General features: G+C 42.2%; 2 protein-coding genes across 9 annotated transcripts in view; one reads left to right on the top strand and one right to left on the bottom strand.

Moving 5' to 3' along the window:
* The window catches only part of RTN4 (reticulon 4), a 72,933-nt gene extending 71,825 nt beyond the window's left edge, over positions 1–1,108 (top strand). For all 8 annotated transcript variants that reach the window (XM_087777251.1, XM_087777252.1, XM_087777253.1 and 5 more), the window contains one exon: positions 57–1,108. In XM_087777251.1, the coding sequence (XP_087633377.1) occupies positions 57–99 (43 nt within the window). In that variant the 3' untranslated portion in view covers positions 100–1,108. The remainder of the gene's footprint in view (positions 1–56) is intronic.
* EML6 (EMAP like 6) overlaps positions 1,027–25,300 on the bottom strand; it is a 120,487-nt gene continuing 96,213 nt past the window's right edge. The window contains exons 28-41 of the mRNA XM_009476136.2: positions 20,507–20,585; positions 19,148–19,277; positions 17,836–17,934; positions 15,963–16,136; positions 15,047–15,255; positions 12,839–12,996; positions 12,029–12,143; positions 10,544–10,732; positions 9,267–9,439; positions 8,513–8,675; positions 7,675–7,778; positions 6,302–6,455; positions 5,820–5,920; positions 1,027–4,095 (exon numbers count right to left, since the gene is read on the bottom strand). Coding sequence (XP_009474411.1) covers positions 4,071–4,095; positions 5,820–5,920; positions 6,302–6,455; positions 7,675–7,778; positions 8,513–8,675; positions 9,267–9,439; positions 10,544–10,732; positions 12,029–12,143; positions 12,839–12,996; positions 15,047–15,255; positions 15,963–16,136; positions 17,836–17,934; positions 19,148–19,277; positions 20,507–20,585 — 1,873 coding nt within the window. The 3' untranslated portion in view covers positions 1,027–4,070. The remainder of the gene's footprint in view (positions 4,096–5,819; positions 5,921–6,301; positions 6,456–7,674; positions 7,779–8,512; positions 8,676–9,266; positions 9,440–10,543; positions 10,733–12,028; positions 12,144–12,838; positions 12,997–15,046; positions 15,256–15,962; positions 16,137–17,835; positions 17,935–19,147; positions 19,278–20,506; positions 20,586–25,300) is intronic.

Genomic DNA, 25,300 nt, shown 5'->3' with positions numbered 1-25,300 from the left:
TTTTCTTTGTTACTCAAACGCTGTTCTTTTTTTTTCCTCTCCTGTTCCTCTTACAGGATCCAAGCGAAGATCCCTGGGTTGAAGCGCAAAACTGAGTAAAACGCCTGAATCAACTGATCGATAGGACGTTCATCTTTTAAGGGGGAAAAAATACTCATTTGGATTTACATGGGGAGGGTCAGGGAATAGCAAAACCCTTGACATTGCAGTGCAATTTCACAGATTATTTTTTAGCAACGCAGTGTTTGAGGAAAAATAACTGTTTTGACTGCCATGTGTTTCATCATCTTAAGTATTGTAAGCTGCTATGTATGGATCTAAAACTAATCATCTTTCTTTATCCTGTGTGCAGCACTGGCTAATACAAAAGATTTGAGAAAGCTGTACATTTTGCTTCGTCAGAGGTAGTCCCCTGCTGCGTTCGGAAGAGGTAGTGCAGGTGGAGCGGAGGATAACACTTCCCAGTTTGTGCACTGTGTATGGTCGGTGTAGATTGATGCAGATTTTCTAAAATGAGATGTTTTAGAAGAATATACCATTTTAGCAAGTTTTGAAAAATCTTGCCTTTTTGGTATGAGTATAGCTGTATTGTGATTTTATTGTTTTATCAATTGCCAATATATATATATATATGTGTTTCACAAAGCTTAGATCTTGCAGCTGCTCCACAGTGCTTCATACTTCAGAGAGCTGACTGATTTCTGGACTAGCTCCATAGCACACAAGCTTGAAAACCTAAAATGTCTCTGTAAACACTAGCATCTGTTTAAAAAACAACAAAAGAGAAATGAACGAAGGAACCTCCACATATATTAAAAGAAAATTACAGCATACACTTTGTTGCACAAACGTACAGTAGTTGATTTTGAGCAAATAATTCTATAGTCTCTCAAACTCTGATAATCTGTGGACCGAATATCTAATGCTGCAAATGTTGTTTGGAAACTTAAAACCTTGTTATGCAAGAAACGATAAATGAAAATTTATACACTTGCAGTTTGAGCTGTATTGAACTAAGTCTGTGGAATGCATTGTGAAATGTAAAAAAAAAAAAAAAAAAAAAAAAAAGGCAAAAAAACAAAAACCCCAAGTATCAATAAAGCTTATAGACATAAAATAATATCGGTATTTTGCTTTCTTGAGGCAAGTTTAATATATTTGTGTTTATTTTGTTCAAGTTCATCGTGATTAAATAGCCATTGTACATGGTGGTGGAAATAGTTTGTCAGCCGTATAGCAATGTGCGTAGATGGATTTTTCATGATACCTTTTCTTTTCGTCCGTGCAGTGTGAAGCAGTTTGTTCAGTTCCAGTTACAGAGTTGATGTCCCGAATAGCTGCGTCGGCCGGTGATGCTCAGTCTGGCCCGTAGCTTTGGTAGCGCAGATTCCTGCTGGCAGCCAGGAGGCCTTGATGCCGAGGGCCCCCGTCGTTGCCGCTGCAGCTGCACCCACAGCGCAGCGACGCGGGGGCGATGGCGTCCGACGCCGCTTAAGTGTTGTGAGTTGGTTATTGAAAATTGTGACAGACAAACTTTTAGATTCTGCTAAACAAAGTGAAGATTCTCGGTTTCTTTTATTTTTGGGACAATAGCGTACGATGCCATCTTCTAGTTTGAAGGAAATTGTAAAGCCAGGCCCAATTGTCTTGTCAGATCAACTCGTTGAATCTGATTTAAGAGCTGGACATTGAAAACTTGTATCCAAATTTATTTGAGAGACGGATTTTAAATTAATGGCATCTTGACCATTGAAAAATAAAGTCATGCACTAATGTTTTAGTTTACAGTATAATACATCATTACTTCTGAACATTTTATACATACAGCCAAACCATATAAACATAGAAATTGTGTTTTCCTGACAGACACTATTGCTTTAAGATATTTTTCACATCACCATTTGTTAGTTCATTCTGCCACGCAACTGGTTTTATTTGGGATACAATCAATGTGAAAGGAAGGCAAACATTATTACAACATAGGCAAAGAAGGTGCTTACTGACATCACCACCTAACACGATTACGTTATTTGATCAAGAAGGTTTCTTTAAAAAAAAGACTGCATAGGGACTCCTATTGTGTATCTGACAAACTGATCTTCTGTATAGTAATATAAGGCATTAATAAATTCAATTTTAAAAAAAGGTGATTCTTTGAGGTTGCTGAAGCACTTTTGTGTGTTAAATATACATTGATCCACTCCTTTAACTGGATATTCCTTGCATCCAACAGCTACCTTTTTATGCAGCGGGCCTCAGAAGTGGATTGGCAGGAAGTTTCCACAGTTCAAAATTGTATTTTCCTGAACTGGGACTAAAGCACTATTTAAACATTTCTTTTCAAAGACTACATGTAAGTCTAAATGTTTTATTTTGGCCTTGATTTCTTTTGAGTAACAAACAGTCTTTTTAAAAGAAAGGTAATTTCAAAATACGGATGTTGTTCCGTGCCAGAAAGCGCAAGACTAGTTTGTTTTGATATTGCCCACATTTTCTGTTCCTTTCTAAACAGTTTCCTTGGAAAAAGTTGAACTTACTTTTCTTTGTCCAATTCCGCTGTCCCTGTAGGTTTTGGTTTTGACAAAATGTTGATTAAGAATTGTTCAACAGCTTTACTTGCCTTTTGTGGCCATCTGCTCCTGGTCTCTTCCACATGGAGGCAACTCCCCCTCCATCTCAGCTGCCTGCTGCCCTCCTGCCCCACGATCCCCCAGCCCAGTCCCAGGCAAGGGGGCTGCACGGGGTGCAGGAGAAGCAATGGTGGGGAGAAGAGTCCAAATTTAGCAGAGAGTATGGTTTTCTTGAGGATAGGTAAATTTTCTGGTATCAGAGTGTTTGATTTTCTACTCATAAGCAGCACGGGACTAGCTGCCTGCTGGAGGGTACGCGCAGTCCCGGCTATGATGGCCCAGGCGTTCCTAGAGATCGCTTACGTGGGATGGCTCCAGGAAGCCCCTCCAGAATGGGAAGCGTGGGAAATAGCGATTCTCGGAGGCTTTCAAGCCACTTCCTTGATACACTAGATGGCCGCTGCCCGTGGAAGTAGTTACCTATAAAGCACGTTTTCCCACAAACAGGGAGAGTGCAGGAACACCTGGGGAACAACTTCCTCATTATTTGTGTTCAGATTTCTTTAACCGTGTCTCTCCGTACGCTCTCTCCCCCTCTACTCACCGTTTGAGTTACGCTTCAAATTCTGGCTGCAGTCAAGCTCCCTCACGAACCAGTTGTGAACAGCTTATCAAGAGGTGTAATGCCATCAGGAGTTTGTCCTTAGAACAGCACATAGCTTCTTGCTCTGGGAAACATTTTGGAATTCACTTGCAAAGGTATTAAAAAACCAAAGCAGAAACCAGGGATAATGATGTAAGTACACATCTGGAAAAGGTGTTAATGGTTAGCCCTCCTCTGTGTGAAAGTTATAGCACCGTATGTTGAAAGCAATTGGTGGGAGGCAAGGCTGTAGCCCAGACTACTGGAAAATTATTCAAAGGCACTTCATGGATAGAAAGTTTTGCCAAATATATATATATTTAAAAATAAAATGGACTTAAAAAATGATAGTTTGCTCCTTCGATTACTGAAAGCTGAAGTGTGAACCCCAGCATGCTCATTAAAAGCTTGCAGTTCTACTCAGTGCACCAAATTTGAGTTTTAAGCAGGTGTGGGTAAAGACCACCAGCTTTCCTGAACAAATGTTCAAGCCATAAATTTTGAATTTATGCAAATTAAAGGGCCCAGCGTTTTCTCAGTGCGCTCCCTTTTCAGACACGGTTTGAAGAACACAGTATTAGGCAAAAGCAGCTTTGTGAGTGAACTGTTCATCACTTTGGCCTACCCAGGTTACAAAACGATTCCCTTTCAAACTTCAGCTTTCTTCTCAAGGATATCAGTCTTGCAAATGCAAGATCACATTCACGTTCAGTAAATTCCTATGAGTACTCTGAAAATGTGTAATCCATGCAGCATCGTATGGAGATTACAGCAGCCGAAGGGGTAGAGGCATTCGTGGCGGTCCAGTCCAGAGCAGTCGCTTGGTGGTGGCAGTAACAGCAGCAAGAAGTCTCCTCTCAAAGACATCGCCATACAAATACACTGCAAAGAAATTAATTAAGAGCATCGTTATTTTTCCAAGTAAGTTGATGACAGCCTTCAGCATATCATACTAAGGGAGACAGGCTGCATTGAATACATGCGTGGCTATGAATGTATCTTTTTAGCAGCAAGATGCCATGTAAAACAACGTTACTTGATGAAGAGCGGCACTGGAATCCACTGCCTTTTCTCAGGAGAGTCAAAGCGTTGTAACTAACTAGTGCGTGCGTGTTTTAGTGAGGGCCTGGAGGCTGGACATGCTAGTATTTTACTCTGTATAGTTACGCTTTGAATCAAGAAATCCTCCTCATAACTATATTGTCAAAATTAAGGCAGCTGATAAGCTTTTCTGAGTTTATGTAACTTGTAGCCTGCAGGGTGAGAATTGAGGTATAGGCAGGCTGTGTTCCTACGCAGCCGCTTTTTGATCTGACAGAGCTTCCTCCTCTCCCACTGTGCAACCCCTTTTTCAAAGAAAAACACTTCCTCTTTTTTTTTTTCCCCCCCTTTTTCCCCCAAAGTGGGAAATGAAAACATCTATTTTGGGGTGGCTAAATTTGAAGAACAACTCATCCTGTGCAATGGAAGGAGAGCCAAATTCACTGCAGGGTGTTGAACAAACTGAACACAACATCTATGCTGCCGGCACTGCAGGCTTACTGGGGGGAGCCTGGTGTCATGAAACGTACAGCAGCAGTTCTCTGCTTCTGGAAAAGAGGCGCGGTCTCGTTCCCTGGCAAAAATGACTCAATCTTGCAGTCTCTGGCTTGTATTTTTCCTGCTGAGTAAGCAGTTATAAATACCTGGTTCTTGAACGCGGCTTCCTGATACTTGCTCCTGTGAGAACTGGTGCCCTTTCGTTTCCTACCTTGTTGCTTTTCAGTTTTCTAGTTCTGCATTTCGCTGTTCAAAAAGTCTTACATTTTGTGTTTAACCACGTTTAGTTGTTGCTCACCTTCCTGTTTTGCCCGACAATAGTGTCCCCTCTCAGCAGTCCTGGAAGCTCAAATCGACTTGGGGAGCAAGGGTGGAGGGGGAGCCGGCAGGAATCACACGTGTGTGTGCGCACACACGCTGGCGGTCTTTTTTTTTTTTTTTTTTTTAAGGGGGAAAAAACCCCAACACAAACTTAAGGCACCTTTCAAGAAGCCTCCTGTTATTTGAAATGTCTTTCTAAATCTGTCTATCCTTCTGTTCAGCCGGAATTCCTGTCCTACCCTTTGCTGGGTAGGAGCTATTCAGTTATTTTTGTGTGACTGACACCCCACCAGCTGTCTTTGTCTGATCTAAATGTTCTTCAGCCACACGAGTGGTTCCCGTGCCAGCAGCCGGGGCTCCTTCAGCTACCTCTTGGCGCCCAAACCCTCGCAGGTCGGTGCTGGCCCACGCAGCGACAGGTACGGCCTGCCTCCTCTGCCTCCCACAGGGAGGAAGGCAAGCCACCGAGCTACAAGCAGCTGCCTGGTAAACACGGGAACCCACAGGCAAGACCCGGGAGAGATGACCTTGCGAATGGCGCCAAGGTGGCAGGAGGGCATCGGGTGCAAGTGACCATAAAATACAGCAATTCCAGAGTAAGAAAAACAAGCTAAGACTATCGCACACCAGCAGGCTTCCGTGAAGGCAGAGTGGGCCGAGAAAGGTGTTAAATGCGTTGCTGTGGGTTTGGCATAGAAGGGTACACACAAAATTTTTGATCATCATAAAAATAAATAAGCAGTTACCTGCAGTCATCTCCTCCTGTACTTATAACGTACTTGTCGTCATGAGAAAAGCGTATGTTGGTGACGTGCGCAGAGTGCCCAAAATACCGCTTGTGTTTGGCCTATTGGAAAAAGAAGTTCAGGAATTAGCGCAGTAGCGTGGCATCACAGAGCGACAAAGTTGCCTTGCGAGTGTAGACAAAATCACATCCCCAGCAGCACTGGCGCCTTCTAGCCCACAGTAATCCCAGCTCGGCGCCTGATTCTGCGCGTTGCGTCCTTCCCCGTGGCTGTCACCTACCCTGTCACCCACGAGCTGCTGTCCTGGGGACGGCCGTTCTGCCGCACAGCTAACCCCCACGCTCCTGCCGCCAGCCCTGCCTGGGAGCAGCCTGGAGGTGACCTGCTGGACCGCGCCGTCTGGACGCCTTAAAATCGTATGCTAACGAGTTTGAACATGGGGAAAAGCAAACTGTTCAGATTAAAATAAAATGTCCACTTACAAATTTTTCCGTGCATGGGAAATCAAACAGTTTCACCAGACCAAAGTCATCTCCTGTGACTATATTTAGGCCAGCATGGGTCACGCATGCACAGTTGACGTCTGCTTTATCTGCATTTCGCGGCCAAATTCCAATGACTTCGTCTCCAAGAATGCTGTTCCAAAACCACGTTAAAAAAAGAGTATTAGACCATAAGACTGACTTGCTGCTGTTCTATTCCAGAGCGTGGTGGGCAACGCTGCCTGGTAATAAAAACCGGCCTTCTTTAAAAACAAGTCTTTTCCCTCTAAATCATTGCACCAAATGCGATCTCGTAATAGAGAGCATCACAGGAACAGCTTTTTTTGTGTGGCTCTTAAACCATCTCTGCCCATAAATCCTGAGGTTTCTCTCCTGTGAAACCACTTGCATCATTCTGTACAAGCAGCTTGCGCAGCTACGGTCTCCTCCCTTCCTTATGGACATGTATGTACCCTCCCACGGTGATTTTTGACAGCAATGTTCTTAGCCATAAGCTCTTGAAAGAGGGGATGCTTGTTTGGATGCAGAGCATTTCTTAAAATAGCTGCTCTTCCCTTAGTTTAAGTTCCTTTATAATCGTTCCTATCTCCCCGCATATTAACTGTCAGATGTGCCTGCCCCACGCCCACAATCTGTCAAGAGTCCTCAGAAATGAGTAATTTGGGGCAGATGCTTATGCTTGCTTGATAGCAGAGCAGTAAGAGTAGGAGGACTCTCACTTACCTTCTCCTAAAAACCTGCCTGTATTATCACCCACTGTTTACTGGCAGATCTGCTTCTGGCCTGTTCCACTTTCTACAATACGAGCACAGCCAGAGTTTTGTAATCATGCTGGGAGGGTCCTACAGAAATCCATGTCAGTAAATATATTTTAATGATACCCACAACTCCTTCCTTAATACAATCAGCGCATGTTTCCGTGCCTCCTACGCTGCTCGTGTGTGCTGAGGTGGGATAAGGTAGCGCCTACACCAGCGTGCCAATAAAAGCGAAGCCTGAAGTGGTACAGAGCCACGTCGGGGGCCATGGTTGGGAAGCCTGGGCCGAATGGCAACAAGCCACCGGGGATGTATGGCAGCATATCGGTATTACTACAGTAATAATTACTACAGACACCAATTAATACAGTAATAATTACTGCAGACACCAACCAGCTACAGACGTGTGTAAACACCTAAGTGTGTAAGGGAGAGCTTTGGGGAAGGGGAGTGCATAAGCTTTCTCTCGCAGGTTTGCCAAACCCTGGGGACATTTCAAGCGTTTGGTTGACGCAGTCTCATCTTGTGATCTGATCGTAGTTGTGTTTTACACCTGTCCCCAGTCAGGCAGAGCTTTGTTCTTTTGGTTTTTACCTTGTCCATGTGGCCCATGTGATCTTTTCTATTAACGCAGGATCTGTTATTTGCTTTCCTAGTGGTACCTCGTGCACTTGACGCTTATAGGCACCCGTTGAGACCTGAAAGCGGGAAAGGAAAAAGCTAGTAACTTTGCCATCATTTTCTTTATAAGAAAGATTTGCAGCAGTAATATTCTCAACAGGTTTTACGAGGAAACTAGCATCTACAATAAAATCTCTGATTTTTCAATTAGCTCTAATTCATTCTATGCAATATGAAGTAATACCGACGTTACAGGGAGATAACTGAATGAGGTGTTCACATGCATACTGCATAGCTGACAGATCTCCTTTTAGTTATATGCTCTCTGGTCTATCTCAACCCAATTTTACTAAATCAGAAAGATTTCAGAAGGAAACCTCACATATTAATTCATCTATCATATGCATCCCATCCTAGGGAAAAGGAGGAGGAGAACTGTTTCTGTGTTGAGGTTGTAATTCACAATTTCTTTCTCAGTGCTGTGCCCATTCCCTTGACACAAGAGAATACTTTGCCTTCAGCACACTGCTGATCTTGTAAGGGAACGGAGCTATGTTGCTACGGCCGAGATGCAGAACCCAGGAGGAAGACCTGAGTATTTAGAAAGAAAGAGAGGGCTTTCCGTAGAGCTCTGCAAACATCCTGAAGCTCTGAGTTATCTGGTCCGCCTCAGAAGATTTAGGGGCACCTTGAAATTCAGAATAACTTTGGAAAGCCTCCCTCGCCCTTTCTTGCCTCCATCTTTTTACGATGTCTGATAACAGCTAAGGCAGAACGAATACAAACAAAGAGGGGTCTACCTGAGACGTACCTGAATGTACCTGCTGTCTGCAGAAAAATCCATCTGTATGACAAAACTTGCAATGTCTTTGCAGTAGCCGATGCGGTTTAGGGTTGTACCTTGAGTGAGATCATAAAAATCTACAGTATGTTCTTGTGAACCCACTGCCAAAAACCTGTTATCTGGGCTGATCCTAGACAATAAAACATGGAACGGGGATAACATTTACTGTTTCTGTGCCAGATTTTCTTTTGCTTCTCATGTTAACACAAGCGAGCTAATTTCTTTTACTGGAAAACAAGAAAAACCTTCTATCAGTAGCAAGACTGAATCTAAACCCAACCTTGATGCTTGAGAGATGAGGAAGATTGAGGATATCCTAAGTAGTTAACTGATGTTAACGTTGCACTTGCATAAAGCGCGCAGCCCGTGTGCAGAGTAACACCGATCCTCTGTGAGGAAGCAACAGGAACTGCCATTTTAAAATGCACTATAATATCAATTCCCATAACCACAGCTCCACAGCGTACAAATTACTAGCTATATTGAAGCGGATATAGCCGAATTAATGACAGGAAAACCAAGTGTGTGTTATATAAGGTATATAAGATGTATAGGTATATGTAAAGCCATCAGTCAGCCAGTAAATGCATTTTGTGATTTCATGCAGGTTTCAACAAATGTGGAGTTACCAAAAAATCTGGACATCAACTTGGACATGATGGACTTTTTCTTGAGTAAGGGCTGCGTATTTAGAGAACTTCAGCTGAAATTTCTGGCGTACCTGATATCCTGAATTGCAGACTTCCTGTCTCGCTTTTTGCCCCAAACCTTAAGGCTGTTTACAAGTAAAATAACAAATTCTCCGTTCTTCATGCCAATTGCAACCATTTCACCGTCAGGACTATACGCGGCACATCTTGCTGGGTGACCTAGGTTCACTTTGTTCAGCAGTTTCTGTATCAACAAAAGCAATAGGCTCATACCTCCCCTCGAGAAAACTCCCAAGCACATGAAAAGCTTCCAAACACAAAGTATAAAAATCACCTATTAAACACAAATTGTGTATAATTTCCTCTAAATATGAATCTGAAATTTCACACCAAAAACCACATCCCACCAGGCACACGTCGCAAAACAGACTTCAAAATATAGATGTAGTTCAGCTGGGGGTTTCATGTTTGCATCTATCTTGTTGCAGGGTGACGTCGAGTTTTACAGCCGAAAGAATACTCTGTAGCAGAAAAGGCTGAAAAATCGATGTCCTGTTTTGTTTGAAAGGTGATTTTGATAGCTTCTACAACTGCTGATCGGGGTAGGTTTTTTTCCATTTCATTTGCGATGTGAAAACATAGTAGAATGCTCTTGCATTTTCACTTACCTGATTGTATTGATGACATGTTCATTTTCTATTTTTCAAATTATCCCTGTTAGTTCAGGTAACTGCCTTTTGAAAAGGTTTATGTAGGCTAGCACAAGCAGAAACCTTTTTGTTATTCTTTAAAATGTTTTATTTATGTTATTTTTAAAAATAGTTGTTGTTATGCAATTTGACTTGGAAAAAAAACCCCTCAGCTACGCATATGCAACGTGAGGGGTTCCAAAGAAAGGCTCTAAAAAGGAGGGAGCCATGCCTGCCCGTGAGGCAGGCTTATTGTCAGGGTCCGGGCACTGGTCGGTGACAGGACAATCCGCGGCACCCAGTCTGTCAGGGTGGAATGAAAATGCTTCCTTAATCCACGCCAGCCTGTACTTTTAGATCAAAATAAACAAGATGCAACCAAAGGCACTCCATCAGCACGGGTGCTTTTAAAGAACCGCATTTCTCTGCAAATTGCTTGCTTTTGGGAAGAGCAGCGTGCTGCCTCCCCAAGGGCTTACCTTCTCACCTCGCCACACAGCAGGAAAAAAGGACCGAACCAAACCAGAAGAGAACCACGCTCTCTCCACGTGGCTGCTCCAAGGTGCGTACGTAGCTGGCACATCGTACGGCTGGAAAAGTGCATGGCTATGTGAAATGATCACTTTTAATCACATACTTGTCAATTTAGCGATACTCACTTTGTCACACAGGTCCCAGATTCTTGCTGTTCCATCATTACTTGCAGAGATAAATATGTCTTTTGAGGGGTGAGTTGCTAAGCCCCAGATTTCCCCTTCCATGTGACAGTCAATCAACAAATTTGAAGCAGCATTTTTTTCTCCTACTTCAAGGATTTCTCCATCTTTTGTTCCCACTAAAATTTTCCCCTGTTTGTAGCCAAAGAAAAGGATGGGAGATGGGTTGTCAGTATAACAGAGAGAATATCAACAGCAGTAAAGTACTGATGTATTGCAGAAATATCAGTGATAACTCGTCCTGCTTTATATTGCTGGTTCATGCAGCATCTTAAAAACAGGAGAGGAAAACACTGATGGTTTCACATCTCAAGATCTGGTATCACGTTCTGGTGTTACTGCTGAGTGACCGCGGTGGATTTCCATCTTACCATTACAGATTTTAATTCAGATCAAAGTGTTTACATACAAGTTGGCAAAGCATGATTCTCATGCTTCTGAGGTGACTAAATATAATTCTGGGGCAATAATAATAATAATAATAATAATAATAATAATAATAATAATAATAATAATAATAATGATAATAATAAAAAATCAAAACAGGGTTTTAGGCTCAGTTAGACTGTCTAAGAGCACCTTGCATCTACTCTAGCCATACTGTCAGCATCTAAACCGCAAGAGCTTTCTTGGCAAATACTTGGAATACAGTTTGGAATTGGTTAATGGCTATTTGAACAGAAATATAAAACAACATTCCTCAGTGGTGGTGTTATTAAAAAGCATGTCAAATTCCTAAGGCTTGATACACGAAGTTAAATGGAGACCATCTCATGAAGCGTTAGGTTGGGCAGATACCCATCGTGAAGTAACACTCCTGCAGCGGCACACACTCCTTTCACAACATTTGCCAGTACAATTTAAACATGTGCAAGGGCGATTTTAGCATCTCAAATTACTCAGTTATTTCTATTGTTTTTTCGCTTTAACAAAACTTAAAGTCAAACAGTAATTCTCAGTGGCAACTTGTTTTATTTGTGACTTTAAAAAAAAAAAAAGCAAGCTAGGATCCATTCTGCCTAACTGAAGCACCTAAGCTCTGCCTGCATTTCCTGGGAAGCAAACCTTGTAAATTGGGTACATAAGTTCCTTTTGCCATTTGAAAAGAAAGGTGAGAGACGAGGTCCTACCCTGGTGAAATAGGGTCCTACACTTAGCGCTGTCCTTGAGAGGCCTTCGAAGGCCGTTCCCTCTCCTTGCCGACGCGAGGAAAAGCAGGCACCGAGCATCAGAAATGTGATCCTCGCGCAGTTTAAAGCCCACCACCGAGCTCGGGAAGACAAGTAAGGAAGCGTCACGGGGCAGGTGAAGCCTCCTCCCATAACTTTACGGAAGCCTTCTCCCACGCGTCTCCCCTCCGACCTCCACCAAGAACAACATGCGGTGACGCAGGCCAAAGCATAACCTCTGCCGCGCCAGCTCACTCACTTTTCCTCTGCAGACGGAGCGCACGCACTCAATGAGCTGGCCTGTCTCAAGCTGAAATGCTCGGCACCGTTTCATCTCCTGATCCCACAGCTTTACAGCTCCTCCTTCTTTAGTGCTGAAAAGAAGCGTGTTGTGTTACCCAGATGTCTCCTGTTGCATAGGCTACAACAAATCCCATATGTAAATCCCATCAGTATTTTTCTCATTAAATAATGAAACGTACATTGAAACACCTTCTACTGTATATAAAGACACCTCGCTATTGTGTAATGGGAAGTAAATAACAAAAATTTAAATGCTATCACGCTTCATGTTTTAAACAGTATCATGCCTAGTTTGTAAAAAACAGCTCGGTCTCTTGTCACTTAATCTCAAATATCTGTCACCAAGATAAGCTTGGCAAATACGTTACTTCTGGAAAATCAAAGAACCTACTAATCAGTCTCTCCGCTGGGAGAGGTTGTCTGTAGTCTGACAGAATTAAAAAATTAAGACAAACCCACTTATGCCAGGCTGGCAGGAGCTCAGGCAACAAGGAGCTTACGCAGGTGGTCATACCAGTTGCTAATTTGAGGGTCCGTACGTGCTTCGCGCATAGCGTGCGTTACTGCGACCCCTGAGTGTCCTACCTGTTTGTCCTTTACTTACTAACACACCTGGGCACGTTGTGCAAAATTTAGACTGAAACTGCTACAGTAGAGATACCATTTATCTCTGGGAAGCATTGGGTATGTCTAGGGTATGGGATAAATAAAAATATCATATGAGAGAGACAAAAGTTGTGCACTTTAGGAAGATTATGTGTCTTACGGTCTCTCCTTCCCTCCTGTAACAATGAGTCCATCTCGAAGAGTCGTGTACATTGTAAACACTGGCCCCGTGTGAGCTTTTGCCACAAGTCTAATCAGAAAATGATCCTTCCAGACGTAGACATCTCCATTTATGGCACCAGTAAACGTAAGGTTATTCTGCAACAAATAGCAATGATCTCTGATATAATAAATACCTTAGCATTTGTGTTCAGCTTGAATTAAAATTCTTTTAGCTACTGAATTTCCTGAGAAAAGTCAACTACGCAATGAATGTAGGAATTAAAACCATTTGTATCGAGAGAATGAGCTTAATGAGTTTAATGACTGCACTCTAATGGTGTTTCTTTGAGATGTTAGAAATCATACGGGTCCCAGCGTAGGGCACATTGACCTCACGCATCTCATATCTCATAAAGATCTTGGGATCTTTCAGATGCACGTACTTCTTTTGCTACGCACGTGCTGTGTCATGTCTCCTACCGGTGAGGTGGACGGCAGGTTACCACTACTGAATTTTAAGTGATACTCTTCTTTGAGTATGTGTCAGTGAGAATCTCAGCATAGATGACTGGCAAGCAGTAGCTTTAAGATGTTGAAAATTGTGTATAAACTTAAATGCAGAACTTGCTCAACCTGATACCTCCTTTAGGCACCACAGCAATGGCATAATTTCTCATAAAAGCCATGAAACTCCTCCGTTGAGCAAACCGGTCAGAGGTCTGGGACTCCCTGAGGAATGGGAAAAAGCAGCAAGTATTCTGCCTTGCAAACGCTCCTTTGGAGTGCGCTCTGTGAAATGGAAAAGCTTGAACTAAAGATGGCCTGACCTTGAAGTCCACTGACTCGGAAATAATAGATATCAGGAAAAACAGCGGGTGAACCCTTCTGATAGGGGTTCAGAGGACAGTCCCATGTTCTGCACCAAACAGCAAGGGTGTCTGTTGAAGGGACTGGGGGGCAGAAGTCCCAGAATGACTTTTCACCATTTGAGACAAAAATGGAGCGTGGCTGTATGGCAGAACGACCTGTTGACTGGCATTAGATGGACCTGGATGGAAAGCAGTGAGGTCCAGGGATGCATGAAGAAGCAGAGGGTATGTGCGCAGTCCCAACTCCATGAGCAACTTACTCACGCTCCTGTGAGCTGGACTCACCCTGCCAGTGGGATTCAGCGACACGTTCTCGAGGAAGAAAAAAACATCCTGCACGAACGACATACGCTAATGGAGTGGAGTTCATCTGCTGGTTTTGCAGCTGCCCCTTACAGCACATTAGTTTTATTACTTAAGAGAATAAAATGTCTGTTGGACTGTTTCTACTTGGAAAGTAGAGACAAGCAGTTTGTTTGTTCAAATATTACATTCTGCTGCTTTTTTAAAATCACTTTTGGGGTCTTTAGTGTCCATTACATTACTCCTGTTTTATACTGGAATAACGCCATCAGAATAGAAAGAAACGTTTAGTATTAAGCAATTTTTGACAACAGTGTCACTTGTTTGGGCACAAGAATGAGGATTTGAGTGCCTAATTTTATACACTCGCATTTCACACATTAGTACTATTGTCCAGGGTGGGTAATTAGGAGCAAGGGGTTTCTTTGAATTGGTGATTTGTATGATTTCTGCTTAACCTCTGCAAAGGTAATTTCTGTGGGGTTTCTGGATGAAGCAGAAGCTATTTCAGACCTTCGTATCATAGGAACGCTGCTTTTTCACTGTTCATAGGCATTGTTTTCCTTAACTACGAAGTCTAAAGCTCAGTACTATGGTTCCTTAATGATCATACAGGAGAGTATTATATACTGGCACCATTAGCTGGATCACTAGCACGTGGCATACCAAATACTCTCGGCAGAAATAAGGGTTGCAGAGCCTATACACAAAATAACAATGACGTTTTTCTAAGTTGACCAGTGAAGTGGTAAATAACTAGCAAAGTGAAAATATAAAATCCCTGGCAGCTGATGCTGTAGGTATGCTCAGACATTAATAAAAAATGTTCACCAACAGAGGAACCCAACCCTGCTTAGAAAACTTACATGAGGATCTAAAGGCGTACAAGTTTTAAATTAAAAGTGTAACTAATAAGCAAGAGCTCCACGGGCTTGCGCCGTCCACACTGTGCTGGATTCCAACAAAGGAAACTGATGCTTGCAGTTTTAATAAAAACGTATTATAAAATTCTGTAGCAAGTAATTTGAACTCACCGCTCCGAAGGCAACAGAAAGCATGGTTTGCATTTTGGCATCTTCCATGGAGCCAATGACGCCTTTCTTATAAAGCAAAGCGCTGCCAGCTAAGGTCCAGAACTTCATGTGTTTCACCCCAACAGACACAAACTGAGTGTCTGAATCTGGGCGGAACTCTACAACGAATATCCTCTCCAGGTGTCCTCCCCTGCTGGCAACTTTAGCTCCTGTTTTAAGTAGGAAAGGATGAAAATCAAGTTAAAGATACCTGCCAAATTAAGCTCTGATACGATTTTATAAAAGAAATAGACCTGCTATTGGATTAGGGAACTGCGTCCCAGGTGCTGAAAGCTAAGCAAATCCCAACGTTATTCAGTGTATCAAACATCTTAATTCATGCAGCCTGTAAGGTCCCTGGTTATTCCACTGCCTCTGACAGTTTTAGGAAATGTGGATTTAGGTCTTCGTAGCAAGATCTGTCTTCTTGGTCAGTGAAATAACAGCACAGAAATTTTGTATATCATCAATGAGTTACCATCTGGTGAAACCCACAGGGAAACCTCTAATGAGCTGAGACGCTTCTCTCCCCTCCACCGTTTCTGAGGATGAGAATTCTTTTCTGGAAATTACTTCCCAAAGGCCTATCTATGGCGTAGAATTTAAAGTTCAAGTAATTTAGGAAGAAAAAGAAAATACTTTCCTTAATTTCATGGAATTTTATAGTAACCAACAGTCTTTCCTTAATTTCTGTTTATAACAGAAGTTTAAAACTTATTTTCTTATTCATATTTTCTAGCACTTTACTGATTTTGTGACTTCGGGAGCCACGATACTCGGAGTAGGAACCCAAATCTATTCCAAAGACCTGAAGGGAAAAGCAAGCAATCGCACACAGTTCTGTCAGGCGGCAGGCACACGTTTTTTCCAGAGTTACCTTCTTGCCACCTCCACACCGTGATTGTGTGTTCTGGGTCAACTCCCACCGAAACCAGAAGTTTGCCGGTCGCACTGAAGTTAACGTAGTTGACCCCTTTGGTATGGAAGCAACGTAGCATGGAAATCGTTTGCTTACTCATAGCATCCCATATGTGAATTGTGGGAGTTGTACCTACGTGCAAAAAGATGTATTACAAAGAGAATTAATTTGGCGCCTGGAAAGCTTCGATGCAAAATAGGCATTTTTCAAGAACATTTAACCTAAACAGACACTTACAAGTTGTGGGGTTTTGTTTCATTTTAAGAGTAACAGTACTCAAAAAAAAAAAAAAAAAAAAAAAAAAAAGAAATCATAATAGCTTGCAAAACACCCGGGGAAATCATTGTATTTCATGAAGTAAGACAAATTCTAAAAGAACAACGTAACATTTATGAAGAACCTCATGCAAAAGAAATTGTCGGTAGATGCTTCGCTTGTATCCGCGATTCACACAGATACAATGAGGTAACATGAAACTTTTACATAACTCTGCTGACTAAAATTCACAAACGAATCAGCCTTACCTGGAAATTCTGTCATATCACCTGCATTGTGAGAGCAATGGCAAATGAGGAAGCACCAAGGGAAAACAATAGGTGAAATAAGTCATGTTTCTAATGCTGAAGTGCCAGCATCAGCACCAGAAGGAAAAAAAAAAAATTAAAAATTTGAGAATGGATATGGATTAAATCAACAAAACAAATAAGCAGGAATATTGTTGAACTTTTTTTGGGTATATTGTTTCTTATACACAAATATCGCAACAATATTTAGTACTTTTGAGTTTTAAAAATGGTATTTAAAGGAATGCTAAAGACATGCAGGTTTTAAAAATTATTAAATTTACAAATTAAATGAATCTGTAGTTATACAGAACATCAACCGAAATCAGAAACACTGATTGCATGGGCTCTTATTGATGGAATAGGAAAGGGGCCTTTAACAGTCGCCTTTTCTGTGTCATAGAAATCAGCATTTTGAACTGGAGCTCTGACAACCTCAGCATGGATTTGTGTGTTTAGGCAACATTCAAGCTGATGTGACAGCACTCGGTGCCGGTGGCAAAGATGGGTCGTCGAGGTATTCAGCTACTACCATTCTTCTGCCCCCTGTTAAGTTAGGTATTACAGCAGCTATGGACCCGAGCCTCCTTCCAGAATGACATGAATTAGAATGACACCATTCCTTTTCATGAAGTTAATTATTCCAGCATTAAGCTGGGTTAAGTGGAAGGCAACAGATCCTGCCCAGGGCTGGGGACAAATGATCCTGCATTTCCCACACAATGTACACTCCTGCAAAGGCACTAGGGAATCTAACAGGATGGTCCATATAAATAGTAAGCAAATAAATACATGTGGTTTCACAATTGGCCCCTTACATGTGTCGTAACTTCTGTTGAGATTTCACTCTATTTCTTTCCCTTTCCATATAGCTTTTGTACTTCTGCGTAGGAAATTTTCAGTATTGTATTTCCACTGCTAAGCATTTTACCGCTAAACAAGTGCCTTGGATACAGGAAGGAAAGAGGGAATTCTATAAATCTTGTGATTACAGATTAACGAGATGATTTAGTGCAGTTTATCAAAGCTTGCTTTCTGAAATAGGATTGTACTACAATTAACTCCAAAATCTAATGACTCGCAATCAGAGATGAAATTGAAATCATAAGAAAATCCTGAAGCTCCATTACCTCTTTCAAATCAAAGAAAAAGTTTGAGGACAATAACACCGGCATGTCCTGGTAAAATTCCTACACAGAAAAGCCCAAAATAAATCAGTGCCCCTGATAATTTTTGAGTAAAGCTTTGTTATATGGAGAGTCACCTACCGATCTGGCTGGTAGCCACAATATTTTTATACTTTGGGTGCTGATTCACCGTTAGGCAGAGAATGTCATCAGTGTGCTCCAGGTAGAAACTCTGACTACCTAATAAAATTCAAACATGTTTTTATTCACAACAGTATCGAAGAAAGAACCACCACTGAAGCAAAGAATATTCATGCAGCTGGTTGCCACACTTGTGCCGGACTCTCCAGGGGACGGACGGGGATAGGGCAATAGCTGTGTCGACAGCCGCTCTGCTCTCGTTCCCAGGCACCGTTACCAAACGCACCGTCAACGTAACCATTAACGCATATATCTATAAAAGCGATATTTGGTAAACTAGCTATGGCCAGGGAACCGGGAGTCAGCCCAAGAATCATCCCGTAGCCTCCTGTAACTGCACGGAAAAGCAAAACTAACAAATGCAGGGCCCAGGTTTCCCAGTAAATCGAAGCAGTCAGTGGGAAGCAAAGTGGAGAGCAAAGCCCTGTGAAGTCAGCGCTTCGCAACATCCTCCCGAGGGACAGGGCCCAAAAAGAACAGATGGGACCCTGCTTCCCAGCGCCACGGGTCAGAGGCCGCGCTAGGACTGGAGTCCCCAAAGGCCACCAGATGTGATAGCGTTTCTGCCTCCGCCCCTGCTTGGCAGCAGAGCTGCTGAGCGCACCGCTGTGACCGACTGGTTCGCTGTGGCACCAAGAGGGAGGAAAATAAAGCCAAAATTCCTGTAATTCCTCTCTCTCTTTCCTGAGATACATGAAGAATAGAGAGATGATGGTGCTACGACGTAGGGCCAGGTAAATTTTTGGTGTTTTTCCTCCTCTTCATTACCCAAAAGGCAGGGAATATTTCTACCCCTTCCAAAGAGCAATTTGCTCACGCTGTATTGCATCAAAATGTACCCTTCCCTGGAGTATGACTTGGCTAAAACAGCTCAAAATGAAGCAATGGATGCTACTGCTCCTAACGCTTTTTGGGTCATTTCATAACCCAGGCTCTCTTCTCCGAGACAGCCGTTCCTGCGTCCTCAGCAGAGATTTTAGCAAGGCACAGCTGCAGAAATAGAACAGGGTTTTGTTTTGCTTCCTAGCAGAATCTCATACCTGCTGAAAGGAACAGGGAGGCTCTACAGGATGACCTGAACAGGAGACATCGTCAATCTGATACAACAGCCATCTAAATTTCTCTGCATTATTTATCATGATGCAAAATGTGAGAAAGGCACAGGAATGTTAAAAAGTTAAGACCCTCAATCAGAAATATTTTACTTGTAAAGCATTTTTTTATCTCAAAGTATTGTTTCAAGCTGAATTACCAGTAGAAAGATTTTGAACTACGCCTGCTGCAGCCGTGTGGAAAATAATATCAGCACCGTCGTTTAGGTAATGAAGGTTGTTGCGGCAATCAAATCCTCTGTATCCGAAAACATGGTCTAAAGCCAGCTCCTAGTCAAACAAAACAAATAGAAAGACTACGAGTGAAGAGAAAGAAGAAACAATGAGATTACAGAGTTTGGATCACAGACGCACAGTTCTAAAGTAATTACACAAGCTACCGATATCTTGTAGAGGCAACAGAATAATTAAACAATAATTAATCAGTTATCCCTGTTCTGCTGATTTATTGAGGCAGGACATTCCCACAGACCATCTACAATGCTTTCATTGGTCAGCTAAGGCACTGCATTTATATTACTATTTCTTTAATAATCCAGCTAGCTGTAAATGTTTTGTTTCTTTAAATTTCCACTCAAAATATATACAACTTACAAAAAAGGTCCAATTTTATTAATCTTCCCACCACACTTTAATAGCTGTATAGGGTATCAGGTGTTTGCAAATAGCTGTACTTCTACTTTAAGAGTCTTCAGACATCATTCTCATAAGCTACCAAATTTTAACAGACCAAATTCTGACGTTAAAGTCAATAGAAGCAGCAAAGGCAGGCTATAAGTAACTCTACAATTAAGCCATTAATCAGAGGGGTAATTTCAGCTTGCAATAAGCCATTGCCAAGGAAATTTCCTCCAGAAAAACAGCGAGGGTTAATGGATTGTTGTTAAAGTTGCTTTTAGAGCCCAGAAGACAGACGCAATGAGTCTGTCCCAAAGACAATGACAGCTGACTTGGAACAATCTGAATGACATGGACAGGCCAAGCAGTTGTTGCAAATTGTCCATGAGGATCACAGAACGTTCCTTGCTCAGCATATGACGTGGGAATTCCAGAAAGTTGTTTGGGGGCTCCTACAGTCTGGGGACAAACGTATGTTGCAAAGTAAATGAGCAAATGTCATCATTCCAAATCACGCACATGATTTTTCCTGTGTGAAAGTGCAGCTTCTGACTGTATTTCCCTTGGGGTTATGTAGGGAGCGTGGGTTCTGCTGCGGGTGCACAAACACTTTGGCTCTACCTGCCCTTCAAATTGAGACAAATTTGGGGTTTGCAGAGATCTGGTATCATAGGTAAGCTTTAAGACCTGAATCTGAGGTTCTTTCTCAAGAGGTTGCTGTCTATCACATCTGGTGTTTGCTGCCAGAGCTGAACGCACTTTCTAGAAATTTCTTTCTCTTCTCTTCTACCTATGCACGACTTCAGCTGCCCTCAAAATAGGGCTGAATTTCAACCAGCACGTATTACTTCTAAAGCAAATAAAAAAGTATTAAGCCTGACCTCAACCAGTTTCTTTTTTTTGTTGATGTTGTTCTTTTGCAGTTTTTCAGGCTGAGGAGCAGCTCTGCTAACTGGTGGCCTGAAACAAACGTTGCAAAAAGACGACAATCAAGATGTTGGAAAGCAAAATAAAACCTTCAAAACCACAGCATATGTTTGGTATGTGAACAAGAAATGGCCAATTGCAACTATACGAGCTTAATGCCTAGGGTTTTTTTTAGACTTGTACAATAAACTGACTGAAATCGTATGCATTTTGATGGAAAGAGCAGAAATAACATTGATGCAGATTTAGTGGATGAGTGACAGAACAGACCACTGTACACCGATTTTATTTTTTTAAATCATAATGGTTTAAATCCACAGGAAAATCCTTGAATACTAAATGATAGTAAATTGTTGCTTTCGGAAATGATCTAACAGATTTTCTACAGCTAGCAGTTGACCTTTTCCCAACCTTGCTCCTTCTGAGAAATTCCATCACAAAACCTCGACAAGACCTTATTAAAATCTTCTCAAAATCACATTAGAGATAAAATGGTTACATTTTAAAATGTACAAGTCACTCATCCATGTGAATTTAACAGAGACTAAGGCCAGCAAAGCATTTTTATGTAATTACAGTTGCTAAAAGTAGCTAAAAAGACAAATGTAAAACACAGACTGAAACAGAATTTGATTCGTGCCAACGGTCTTTAAAGACAGCTACCCTCTACTGCTGCCGTTGGACTTGATCCTTCCCAGACAAAGAGAAGAGGCACGAAGGTCGGAGCTCAGCCTCTAGAAGTTCACGACCCTACCAAATCGAACGCCCGCTGCACAGGCTCCGCTTTAGACGCCCGTTGCGTTAATTTAAGCATGATGATTCTCCCTTTCTGTTAACAGAAATTCATGAGGGCTCGTTCTAACCCTGCCAACAGCAGAACAGAGCCGGCTACTGGAGAAATCAGCCCACAGAAATCCGGCCTAGCTTCTTGGTCCTGTTTGATCGTCTGTTACTTAGAAAACGGATATTGCTAGAAGGCTGGGGTAGAAGCGGTGATGGCAAAAAAATACAAACAGATATTATGGTTAAATGCTTGCTCCAAAACATCGCTTGCTGGCTGCTGTTAATAATACAAAAAACCCCACTGTGTGCCTTTAAACTGCAACTGCTGATTCTGGAGACGGGGTTAAACAACAGTGGGGTTCTGTAAGTAAAAAACCAAAATGCCTGGCCTCAATTTATTTAATAAACACTCAAATCTGGGCAGCATTTCCACAGTTTAAGATTTAAAAAAGGTGCGAACTTGATATACATTATATGTGCTGTGAAAACTAGGTTGTTCTTGTCCTTATAGTGTAACTACCATTAATTCTTGTTTTGCAAAAATTAACTGCAGAAGAACGAAATCCCTTGTGCTTAGAGGGAGCAATTGTATTTTTCATGGAAGGCATTAAAGGCAACGAGTGACAAAACGCACAGCTAGAACACTTACTGCTACACAGCCAGAATACTTATTGGCGGAGCAAGCAGCATGAAAATCTGAGCTCTAAAAAAGGCAGAACAAAGCTGGAAGTAAACAAACGAACCCACTTCTTAAGCAAACAAGCAAACTCACTAACTACCGGCAGAGTACATTAGTAGCAGGTGATCTCGTGACATTAAAAGAGTGAAAGAGTTACCTTGATCCCCTTGTAAGCAGCAAACAAAGCCAAGTAAGAAACTTAATACGGTTTAGGTGTACTTCTGACCACTTTACTCATGCACAAGCATTTTTAGAGTTGATCAGTCATTCCTTCGTGGCACAAAACATGCTACTCAAGCATGCCAGCAAGAACTAAAACAGAAATTAAAAGAGTGCACCAGTCTACAAATTCGGAAACATCGGACCCTGGCATCCCTGGGGAACTCTGAACTAAAGATCCTACAGGACGGAGGCAAAAAAGGAAGCTACATCCATGCTGCTTGCACACTTTATACGGAAGGAGAACGTGATTCCACGTCTTTATTTTCAGGTGCCTGACAGGGATGGGAGCTGGTAGAAATGTCACAGCCTCATAAGCGCTGTTGGGAATTTCACACAATGGCTGCTTGTTTCCTCTCGAAGTTCAGCCTGCAATTTAGCCTCATAATTGTTCACGGGTAGGCCAACGTACTTGCGGGGACAGCTTGTACTTTTTTGTTCGCAGGGAAACAAGTACCTTTATTTTCTCTGGACGTGGTCAATCAAGCCACCTTACGTAACCCTCAGCGGCAACTGGGCCGAACAGCGGCGCCAGGCCAGGAGAGAAGGGGTGGAGGAAATCCGTGCAAAACTTAATTCTCTTGCAAAATAAAATCATTCTGTGATGCTAGAGCAGCAGAGCCATTTCAGCCCAGATTTACTAAGGCCTTTGAATCAGCACTTACGAAAATAAGAAATCATTTTCTCGTATGCTTCCTGCTCTTTTTTCTGTTTTAGTGTAATTTTAAAACGGATCACTTTTACATTTCTTTTCCTAGGAATATCAATTAAAGTTTATGACAAGAGCAAGCCAAATTTGTAATGAAAGCAAGGGAACACTACCACTATGACATGGCTGATAATCACTAGATTGTAAGCACGAGATTTAATTTGGAAACACACGCACACACACATACACTTTCCTAGATATCTATTCACAGTACACACAAACACAAATGCTGTGTGCATTCATATATACATGTACATGTATATATACACACGTATGCATTCATTGCCTTATTGTCATCTTAATAAAACACACGTAAAGCAGCATCAGACTTTTAACATTTTAACAAGTCATTTCATTTGGAACAAGTCTGCGACTACACCTGATTTATTTGGATAGCCAAGACGGCAGTGTCAAGACAAGAAATCGGCACTGCAGCACATTACATACATTTACCCTTTTTGACCTCTGCAATCTGCATTGTACATTCACAGCAATCTGTGCTTTTTCTGTGCTGCGTGTTGTTAGTACTTACTTGACAATTCCCTGCCTCCAAAGGAAAGCAAGTTAAAACATAATACAAGCATTAACGGTTTCTTTCCAGTAATTTAAAATAAATGCGCTTATATTACGTTATGGGGTGAATGAGTTCCAGGAAAGATAAGACACAGTCAGACATTAGAGGGCTTTCAGTTCTTTAGATACTGTGAATACAGCAAATAAAATGTCTGTTACTAATGGTTATCTCGATGATATGCTTACACAAGCGTGCACGGTTACAAATTGGTGAGCTAACTCCAGATTTAAACTGAGGAAATCTCACCCACTCTCTTTACGGGCCCTCATGCAGAAACGTAAACAGGCGCAAGCGACAACCCCTTCGCTCTCACCTCCCCAAGAAGGCTGCTGAAACGGCCAAGACCAACAAGTAGGAAGAGGAGCCTAAATCACGGGGGGGGGGTGGTGGGTGGGGGGTGAACAGGCAGCACCAGGACAGAGACTAACAGATAGACAACCAAGAGCTGGGGGGGAGAGCGGGGCACCTTGAGGGTGAAAAGAGATGTGATCTTAGAGAACAGGGCCAAAGCAGGGGGGGGAAGTTAGATCCATTTAGACGGAAAATAAAGGAGAGAAAAAGCAGACCAAAAATTGTTATGATAAATTCTATGGGACCGGGATAACCAGCTCATGTTTTTAGGGCACATGGCATAATTGCTCTCTGATGAGAGACGCTGTCTGCATCAGTACTACATTGGTGAGAACACAAATATTCTGTTCTGAGCCCAATGGGAACAGAATTGGATCCTCAGAAACAGCGTTGCATGGAAGCGACAACGAGGTTTGGAGCAGGGACAGATGGAGAAAAATGTCCTGACGCTGAGGAGGTGACAGGCTGGGCCCAGCAGAAATGGGCAGAGAAGAAGCTGAAGAGAGTCCAGATGGGAGACTAGCGGTGCAGACCAATGGCTGCGACCTGGGGAGGGAGCATAGTTGGTTGCTACACAAAACAAAAACGAGCAGGGCTGCTCCCAAGAAGAGAAAACAAGGTTCAAAGAGACGATCCACTACTGGTAGGCTTGTTTGGACAAGAGAATTATAAATCCAAGATTTTAAAAAATGCACTGTTCATCTCAGAGAAAATGCAAAAGCAGCTTTTAAAAGTCCGCTTCCACTGGTGGGCAGGAGGGGGGCTCCCAAGCGCCCTGCAACTGCTGCAAAACTCCTAGAGCCTGAAGAAGTGACTAAAGGATTTTGTGACTTCTACTCCCTTGGATTTTCCCACCCCAACATACATAGGCGTTTTTCCTTTACATTTTGCAGATAACACAAGACAACAAAAAAGAACAATATTCGGTATGCAAATATCCACTCTTTAATACAGTGGATCAAAGCAAAGCTAAAACAAAACTAGAGGGAAACATCAATTGTAATCTAAATTATTTTTTTAAAGTGTAGCACTGAAAAAGCCTTAGCATGGTTACAATATTTATGATTTCACGTGTACGCTGATGCACTCTTTAAAAAAAAAAAAAAAAAAAGGAAAGGTGGTGCAGAACGTATGGTGGAGATAGCCATTTTCATATTTTGTAAGGGAAGCTAGTCATTGCATTCACATGTCATTCTAGTTCAGTCTCCAAATGTGAAACAAGCAGAAAAGCAGATTAATAAGAAGGTTAATCAGTTCTGAATGAAATCTGAAGGCCTTTATTTTTCAACAAGTTTATTGTCCTAAACATCTTGCAAAGCTGTTAAACTAACCAACTACTGTAAATGGGCTGGCCCCATGGCGCCGAGAGCTGTCGTACAGAATACGCTGGGCAGGCGGGGCCGTCTGGAAGATCCCTCAGCCCCCTTCGCCAA

Source organism: Nipponia nippon, unplaced genomic scaffold (assembly GCF_047370975.1).
Source record: "Nipponia nippon isolate SJK-2023a ecotype South Korea unplaced genomic scaffold, ASM4737097v1 scaffold_4, whole genome shotgun sequence".
Classification (NCBI taxonomy): Eukaryota; Metazoa; Chordata; class Aves; order Pelecaniformes; family Threskiornithidae; genus Nipponia; species Nipponia nippon.
Note: the sequence above shows the minus strand (reverse complement) of the source record. Positions and strands in the feature narration are given on the sequence as shown.